The sequence below is a fragment of the Chiloscyllium plagiosum genome, chromosome 16 (assembly GCF_004010195.1).
Source record: "Chiloscyllium plagiosum isolate BGI_BamShark_2017 chromosome 16, ASM401019v2, whole genome shotgun sequence".
In the NCBI taxonomy this organism is placed as follows: domain Eukaryota; kingdom Metazoa; phylum Chordata; class Chondrichthyes; order Orectolobiformes; family Hemiscylliidae; genus Chiloscyllium; species Chiloscyllium plagiosum.
The window spans coordinates 67,122,530-67,132,233 of record NC_057725.1 but is presented as its reverse complement, the minus strand read 5'-3'; the positions used below and the strand labels follow the sequence as shown (position 1 = coordinate 67,132,233).

Below are 9,704 nucleotides of genomic sequence, written 5' to 3'. Positions count from 1 at the left end.
TTAAGAGTCAACCACATTGCTGAGGGTCTGGAGTCACATGTAGGCCAGACCAGGTAAGGATGGTAGATTTCCTTCCCTAAAGGACATTGGTGAACCAGATGGGTTTTCCCAACAATTGACAATGGATTCACAGTTATCAGTAGACTTTTACTTCCAAATTTTACTGAGTTCATATTATACCATCTGTCATGGTGGGATTTGAATGTGGGTTCCCAGAATATTACCTGGGTCTCTGGATTAACAGCCAAGCGAGAATACCACTAGGACATTTATATGGCAAGTCCAGTTGAGTTACTAGTCAATGACAACCCCGAGGATGTTGATACTGGGAGATTCAGTTATGGTAATGCCATTGGCTATCAAGAGGCAATGGTTATATTGCCTCATGTTGTTCATTGCCTGGCATTCATTTGGCGTGAATGTTACTTGTCACTTGTCAGTCCAAATCTGGACATTGTCTATGTTGGAATTCATTGCAAAGGAATAAAATGTCTTGCTACAATAATATAGAGACTTGTTGAGATCTTGTCTGGAGTATAATGCATTACTTTGGACTCCTTACCCAAGGAAAGGTGTTCTTGCCAAAGTTCGCAAGACTGGTTCCTGCAATTGTAGGATTTACCTAAGAGGTCTGATTGATGTAACTGGAGCTAAAGTTGAGAAAAATGCGAGGTAGCCTTGTTTGAACTTTAGAAATTCTTACAGGGCATCATACGGTAGATGCAGGGAAGGCAGTTCCCCTAGTTGTTGTGTCTGGGTCTGAGAGTCACAATCTCAGAATATTGGGTGGGCCCTTTCAGACTAAGGTGAGGATGGACTTCTTTATTTAGATCGTAGTGAATCTTTGGAATTCTCTACTCCAGAGGGTTGTGGAAGCACAGTCATTGAGTATGGTCAAGATAATTCTAAGTAGTAAATGCTTCAAAAGATATGGGACAGTGTGCAAAAATGGTGTTGATGTAGATGATCAGTCAGGATTTGGTTAAACAGTAAAATAGGTTTGAAGGGCTGAAAGGCCATCTCTTGCTCCTATTTCCTACCTTATTTCTTTCAGAAAAACAGTAGCATTAATACATTATTTAACTATCAAAGGACATTTGAAGCCATGTGTGCCTTCATGCCAATAGTGACATGTGATGCCAAGGCCCAGAAGTTTAAAAAGCCTTGTAAATGTGACCTTGCCAATGCAGTTTACATATCAGCACTTGAGCAAAGTGTGTAGTTTGTGTGCAATGCAGAAGGACAAGCTTGGAGCATACATCAAAAAATGATGATTAGCCAAATGCAGAGGGAAAACAGGCAAAGCACCATGAAAACTGCCAACACACACCTGAATCTCCATGAAGATACCCCAATGTTGACAAGATAGTGAGACATGAAGAAGATCTCAATAAGAACCACTTTCAATTGCCAGTTGAACAAATGTTCTGTATGAGCAATGTGAATCAAATTGCTAATGTTATTGCACAAACCAAAGATATTTGCCATAATTGAGTTTATAAGTCTGCAAAAGAGTGACAACCATTCTTCTGAGGTCAAATTGATCTGGAAATGTTAAGTTCCTAGAAGGACTGCGAGGCTGAAGCATTAAACAACAAGAGCTTTATCAAGGAGGTTATCAATCTGCAGGAAGCAAAGTTACAATGATCAGACGCTTAAAGGGACAGTCCGACATACTCACAAATGTTAACAAAGATTAAGTCAATCTTTTGGAAAGTGTTCTCCAGTTATCTTTAAAGAATGTCTTAGCACCTGAACACGCCTTTCTTCCAAACCATCTGTGGTTGGATATGTTGAATTCCATTCTTCTTTCAAGAATTCATAAACTCTTATAATATAAGCTGTTGGACCATTATCTTTAACAGGTTGCTCCTAATAATCAAACCTGGCAAAAATCACCACCAATCTTCCAATGTCATCTTCATGATAGTAAATTCAGGTCATTTAGTATTTGTGTCAACCACTATGAACAACCTTCACCCTTCAAACATTCTGGTGTAGTAGTCAGTCAGGATTCTTTGCCATGGTCTTTCTGGTCATTCTCATGGGAGTAATGGCACTCATGGAGGTAGGCTGCAAACTCATGCCTCTGGCTATCCCTTCATTCAGACATTGCCACAGTGACTTTTGTACAGTTAATTTAATGCACATATCCTCAGTTGGCTCTCACTCCTTACAGGGAACATCCTGCTTGTACAGATAGCTCCAGCTTCAGTTCTGTAGTTGTTCCTGTGATCTATCCACGACATACCATGTCCACCACTTTTGATAATAACAGATAATCTACTTTGTAACTTGTCTTGCCATTAGCAGAGTTCTCCTGACTGTTTGAAGTAGAAAATGTCTCCACAAGAACTGTTTGTAGTGACTCATTTGGTGAAGGAAATGTAAGAGGGCACTATGGAAGACTCGAGCAGTGAGGCAATATGGGCAGAGCTCAGAAATAGGAAGGGTGCGGGAACAATGCTGGGGCTGTACTACAGGCCTCCCAACAGCAAGTGTGAGATAGAGGTACAAATATGTAAACAAATTATGAAAAGATATAGGAGCAGTAGGGTGGTAGTGATGGGAGATTTTAATTTTCCCAACATTGACTGGGACTCGCTTAGTGGTTTAGATGGAGCAGAATGTAGAAGGAGCATCCAGGAGGGTTTTATAGAGCAGTATGTAAATCATCCAACTCGTGAAGGAGTCGTACTGGACCTGATGTTGGAGAATGAGCCTGGTCAGGTGGTTGAAGTTTCAGTAGGGGATTCTTTTGGGAGTAGTGATTACAATTCTGTAAGTTTTAAAATATACTTGGACAAAGCTGAGAGTGGTCCTAAAGGAAGAGTTCTAAATTGGGGGAAGGCAAACTATAGCAAAATTTGGCAGGAACTGGATGTGGATTGAGAACAACTGTTTGAGGGTAAATCCACATTTGAAAGGTGGGACACTTTTAAAGAGAGGTTGATTAGAGTGCAGGACAGGCATGTCCCTATGAAAGTGATGGATAGCAATGGCAAGATTAGGGAACCATGGATAATAGGTGAAATTGTGAGACTAGTTAAGAGAAAAAAGGAAGAATACATAAGATCTAGGCGATTGAAAACAGACGAAGCTTTGGAAGAATATCGGGAAAGTAGGACCAATCTGAAATGAGGGATTAAGAGGGCTAAAAAGGGTCAAGAAATTTCTTTAGCTAACAGGGTTAAGGAAAATGCCAAAGCCTTTTATTCATATATAAAGTACGAGAGTAATCAGAGAAAAGGTTGGCCCATTCAAGGACAAAGATGAGAAGTTATGTAAGGAGGTAGAGAAAATGGGTGAGATTCTTAACGAGTACTTTGCATTGGTATTCATTGAGGAGAGGGATGTTGAGGTTAGAGACAGATGTTTGATTACTCTAGGTCATGGCGGCAGCAGGTGTGTTAGGTATTCTACAAGGCATTAAGGTTGACAAGTCCCCAGGTCCGCATGGGATCTATTCAAGATTAGAGAGAAGTGAGACAGGAAATAGCTGGGGCCTTTTCAGATATCTTTGCAGCATCCTTGAACACAGGTGAGATCCCAGAGGACTGGAGAATTGCTAATGTTGTCCCCTTGCTTAAAAAGAGTAGCAAGGATAATCCAGGTAATTATAGACTGATGAGCCTGATGTCAGTGGTAGGGAAGCTGCTGGAGAAGATACTGAAGGATAAAATCTATTTATATTTGGAAGAAAACAGGCTTATTAGTGATAGGCAACATGGTTTTGTCAGGGAAGGTCATGTCTTACCAACTTAACAGAATTCTTTGAGGAAGTGAAAAAGTTGATTGTTGAGGGAATGACTGTAAATGTCATATACTTGGACGTTTGATAAGGTTCCCCATGGTAGGCTATGGTGAAAGTGAAGTCGCATGGGGTCCAGGGTATACTAGGTAGATGGATAGTGAATGGCTGGGCAGCAGAAGACAGAGTAGTAGTGGAAGGGAGTTTCTCAAAATAGAGAAGTGTGACCAGTGGTGTTCCACAGGGATCCATGCTGGGACCACTGTTGTTTGTGATATACAAAAATGATCTGGAAGAAGGTATAGGTGGTTTGATTGTCATGTTTGCAGATGATATGAAGATTGGTGGACTAGCACATAGTGAGGGGGACTGTCAGAGAATGCAGCAGAATATAGATAGATTGGAGAGTTGGGTGGAGAAATGGCAGGTGGAGTTCAATCTGAGCAAATGTGAGGTGATGCATTTTGAAACATCCAACTCAAGAGTGAACTATATGGTAAATGGAAAAGCCCTGGGGAAAATTGATGTACAGAGAGATCTGGATGTTCAGGTCCATTGTACCCTGATATGGCCAAGCAGGTTGATAGAGTGGTCAAGACAGCATACGGTATACTTTCCTTCATCAGTTGGGGTATTGAGTATAAGAATTGGTAGGTTGAGTTATAGTTGTAAAGGGCTTTGGTTTGGCCACATTTGGAACACTGTGTATATTTCTGGTTGCCACATTACCAAAAGGATATGGATGCTTTGGAGAGGGTGCAGAGTAGGTTCACCAGGATGTTGCCTAGTATGGAGGGTGCTAGCTATGAAAAGATGTTGAGTAGATTAGGATTATTTTCATTAGAAAGACGGAGGTCGAGGGGGACCTGATTGAGGTTTACAAAATCATGACAGAAGCAGACAGGATGGATAGCAAGAAGCATTTTTCCCCAGAGTGGGGGACTGAATTACTAGGGGGCACGAATTCAAGGTGAGAGGGGAAACGTTTTAGAGAGATATGCATGGAAAGTTCTTTACGCAATGGGTGGTGGGTACCTGGAATGCATTGCCAGTGTAGGTGGTAGAGGTGGGCAGGATAGCATTATTTAAGATGTATCTAGACAGATACATGAATAGTCAGGGAGCAGAGGGATACAGATCCTTGGAAAATAGGCAACAGGTTTAGATAGAGGACCTGAATTGGTGAAGGCTTGGAGGGCCGAAGGGCCTGTTTCTGTACTGTAGTTTTCTTTGTTCTTTGTTCGAGATAGCCCATTGGCATCCCATGTAAGTTGGATTGGACAGTTGGTTCTGCTATAGCACGTTTCTTCAATGCAAATTGGCTTTAATGCAATTGAAGAATTTAGAACATTATTTGCAGAATGCAAATTTTCCTTAACTGTATTGGCTTTAGTGCGAATTTGGCCCCAATAGTTTAAAATGACGCACTATTGATTAGATTAGATTCTCTACAGTGCAGAAACAGGCCCTTCGGCCCAACAAGTCCACACCGACCTTCCGAAGAGTAACCCACCTAGACCCATTCACCTACTCCCTACTAATGCACCTATCACTATGGGCAATTTAGCGTGGCCAATTCACCTAACATGCACATCTTTGGATTGTGGGAGGAAACCCATGCAGAACCAGGGGGAATGTGCAAATTCCACACAGACAGTTGCCCGAGACTGGAATCGAACCCGGATCCCTGGCGCTGCAAGGCAGCAGTGCTAACCACTGAGCCACTATTGCATGATTTTCTTATAATGTGAGATTGTACGAGACTGGGACTATCGCTTTTTTTAATCAGAACTGACTGTATCATTGTGAGCCTACAGTAACAATACCCAGCTCTGCACACACTTCACTGCTAGAGAAAGTATCCTGCATGAGGCCCAAATGTTGTGATCAATAGTCTGTGGCCTCAGTTAAATTCCTGGCCACACAGGTATTGGTGGAATCAGCTATTGCCAAAAGTAATGGCTAGAGATTCTTTCTTTATCTGTGCATAGATTATTTATGCTTTACTTAATGATCATGATGGAGAAAGTGAGGACTGCAGATCAGAGTAGAGAGTGTAATGGTGGAAAAGCACAGCAGGTCAAGCAGCATCCAAAGAGCAGGAGAAGGGCTTCCTGATGAAGGGCTTATGCCTGAAACGTCGATTCTCCTGCTCCTCGGATGCTGCCTGACCTGCTGTGCTTTTCCAGCACCACACTCTCGACTCTTAATGATCATGATGCCAAAGCTCATGTCTCCTCTTCACCTTTGGATAATATGTGAGGAATGACTGCTCCTACTGATGCATCACATGGTAGTTACAATGGTGAAAATGAGTCAAGACTTCTGACTTTAATAAAGGCTTTTACCCATCAATCTTCTCATTTCCAATTCTTGTGGCATAATAAATTATGTAACAGCTTGAGAATGGCTGCAAAATTTGGGAATGCCTGTCATTGCAATTTAGCAAGGCCAAAATGATCATAGTTGGTTTACATTTTTCAGTGGAGAAAGTGAGGACTGCAGATGCTGGAGATCAGAGCTGAAAAATGTGTTGCTGGAAAAGCGCAGCAGGTCAGGCAGCATCTAAGGAGCAGGAGAACCGACTTTTCAGGCATAAGCTCTTCACTTATGGCCGAAACGTCGATTCTCCTGCTCCTTAGATGCTGCCTGACCTGCTGCACTTTTCCAGCAACACATTTTTCAGTTTACATTTTTCAGTGCTGGTGCCTCAATTATGGCTTTTAATTAGCATCAATAATATTGCCTAAATTTTCAATGAAAGATTTAAAACAATTCACATTTGACTCTCCTCACTCTTAGACTATAATCTTCAAGTCTAAATTGTGGAGATGCTCTCTTGCAATTCTTCCCATGAATAAAATATTGTCTATGAAACACTAGACTCCTTTCAACTGACCAAATCTGATCACAGGCACGTTTGAATACAAAGGTGCAGATGTGAGTCTAGATGGAAATCTTTTGCATTTGAATAGCCTTTTATGTGTTACAGTCATGACTCGGGATCTATATTCATCTGGAGATAGGCTTAACTAAGTTCAATTTTACTCAAAAACTGACCTTCAGCTAGTCTAGTCTATATGTAATCAACTAAAGGCACAAAGTACTGTACCAATTGTGACCCCCAAGATCACTGCAGATGTGTACCAATCCATCTTTCTTCATCACTAGTTCAATAGGCATGGCCTACTCAGATTTTAGCAGGCTCAAGGACTCCTCTCCTGACCAGCCTCTCTAATTCTGCCTCAATCTTTGGTCGAATTGCATAAGGCATTGACCTAGCCTTGCAACATTTTCCTTGAATTTCATCCTTGATTTTCAATTTGATCGAGATTTTACTTGCTTTCCAAGTGCCTATTTGTTCCTTTCAATCTTACTCGACTTTGAGAGTCATAGAGTCATAGAGATGTACAGCATGGAAACAGACCTTTCGGTCCAACTCGTCCATGCTGACCAGATATCCCAACCCAATCTAGTCCCACCTGCCAGCACCCGGCCCATATTCCTCCAAACCCTTCCTATTCATATACCCATCCAAATGCCTCAGTGGTTAGTATTGCTGCCTCACAGCACTAGGGTCCCAGGTTCAATTCCAGGTGACTGTCTGTGTGGAGTTTGCACATTCTCCCCCTGTCTGCATGGGTTTTCTCTGGGTGCTCCGGTTTCCTCCCACAGTCCAAAGATGATATGGAGATGCCGGTGTTGGACTGGGGTGTACAAAGTTAAAAATCACACAATACCAGGTTATAACATGGTGTTTTGTGATTTTTAACTTAGTCCAAAGATGTGCTGCGGAGGTGAATTGGCCATGCTAAAATGCCCATAATGTTAGGTGCATCATTCAGAGGGGAGATGGGTCTGGGTGGGTTGCTCTTTGGAGGGTCTGTGTGGACTGGTTGGGCCAAAGGGCCTGTTTCCACACTGTAGGGAATCTAATTTAATCAAATGCCTCTTAAATGTTGCAATTGTACCAGCCTCCACCACATCCTCTGGCAGCTCATTCCATACACGTACCACCCTCTGTGTGAAAAGGTTGCCCCTTTTATATCTCTATATCTTTTATATATTTCTCCTCTCACCTGAAACCAATGCCCTCTAGTTCTGGACTCCCGAACCCCAGGGAAAAGACTTTGCCTATTTATCCTATCCATGCCCCTCATAATTTTGTAAACCTCTATAAGGTCACCCCTCAGCCTCCGACGCTCCAGGGAAAACAGTCTCAGCCTGTTCAGCCTCTCCCTATAGCTCAAATCCTCCAACCCTGGCAACATCCTTGTAAATCTTTACTGAACCCTTTCAAGTTTCACAACATCTTTCCGATAGGAAGGAGACCAGAATTGCACGCAATATTCCAACAGTGGCCTAACCAATGTCCTGTACAGCCGCTACATAAAGGAAACCAATAAAGGAAAGCATACCAAGCGCCTTCTTCACTATCCTATTTACCTGCAACTCCACTTTCAAGGGCTTGAACCAAATAATGGAAATCTCTGTAAGAGTTCCAGCTCTCTGTATTTATGTCATACAGTCCTATGGTGCCAACGTTGGCTGCTAATTCTTCAAATAGAAAGGGCCTGCGTAGCATGGTATACATGAAAATTTTAGTGCAACCTTGCTTCTTCCTATTTAATACAAGGTATTCCTGAAACGGCCTGGTGGTTTTGGTGTAAACACCTTTAGCTCAAAGCATTTCCCTCTGTGTAGGTCACTTGTAATCAGTGTTAATAGCTTGCTAACTGTTCTGGTGAAGCAATGATATCCTTTACTTTCTTCTTTTTATTGAAGTGCCTCCAAGATCTGCAATTAGGTCATGATTCTGCTTTTCTTTTCATGAATCGGTGAACTCACCCAGATTTTATCCTCCTCACTGTTTTCTTCTTGTGTTAAGTTCCAAGAAGGACAGGGGACAAAACTGAGACTTAGAATCATTCGCTCTTCCTTCGGGATGGTAAGTGAAGGTAAGGTGAACCTTATTACTGTTGTGGGAGGGAAGAAAGGGGTTGATGGCTGGAGCAGGAGATGGGTCGGACCCAGCTGAGGGCCTGTCAACTATGGTGTTGGGGAATCCTCGGTTCAGGAAGAAGACTGACATTTCAGAAGCTGCGTTGGTGAAGTTGGCACCATCAGAGCAAAAGCGACGGAGATGGAGGAACTGGGAGAGTCTTTAGAGGAAGCAGAGTGTGAAGATGTATAGTCAAGGTAACTGGGAATGAAATGAGAAAGAAACCTACACTGCTGTCTAACACAGCAGTGAATCTGCACAGCTTCTGCCTTTACTGTTTGAGTTAAAATATCGGTGTGTATCTAAGAAAAATTAACAAACAGCGAAATTCACGGCTGAACTTGGAGGAATTTGTGTGAGAGAGCTCACAGCTAAGAGCAGATAAATGCATAGATTTTAAGTGCAACCTTGCTATTCTTTCTCTTTGTAAATCTACAATAGTGAGGAGACTGGGTTTTTTTTGATTATATGTTTTATTGACCTCAGTCTCTTGATTAAATTTTAAAAACATAAAACAAAGGTACTAAGTTAGCCTGGATAAGTGTTTTTTAGAGCAGAAAAACTGTGCTATTTCCTGGGTCTCTATGTTGTTAAGGCACAAAGATGAGTAGAGTGATGCACTCTTCCTGTTGGCTGTTGGAGATTAGGGAGACTTACTATGTTACTGATGATGATGTCTGCAGTAAGTATATTTGGTTGCGGATCCTATCAGATTGCATGGGTCGGTTGGAGTGGCAGTTAGAGGCAACAAGGAAGTTCCAGGGGCTCAGGGGTGTGATGGATTGCAGTTATAGGAAGGGGAAAAAACTGCAGATGCAGTCAAGTAGATGGGTCACCTCCAGGAAAGGTAGGAAAGGGACACAGGTAGTGCAAAAGTCTCATGTGGCTATCCCCAAAACAAACAAGTGTGCTGTTTTGGAAAATGTAGGGGGTGGTGGACTCCAAAGGAAT

At 42.2% G+C, this 9,704-nt stretch overlaps 1 protein-coding gene across 1 annotated transcript in view; it reads right to left on the bottom strand.

Annotated features, from left to right (window-relative positions):
* Window positions 1–8,336, bottom strand: part of LOC122558125 (mucin-6-like) — a gene marked incomplete at its 3' end in the record, with an annotated part of 278,951 nt that extends 270,615 nt beyond the window's left edge. Inside the window, exon 1 of the mRNA XM_043706443.1 lies at window positions 8,198–8,336. Coding sequence (XP_043562378.1) covers window positions 8,198–8,336 — 139 coding nt within the window. The remainder of the gene's footprint in view (window positions 1–8,197) is intronic.
* Between the last annotated feature and the right edge of the window lie 1,368 nt (window positions 8,337–9,704).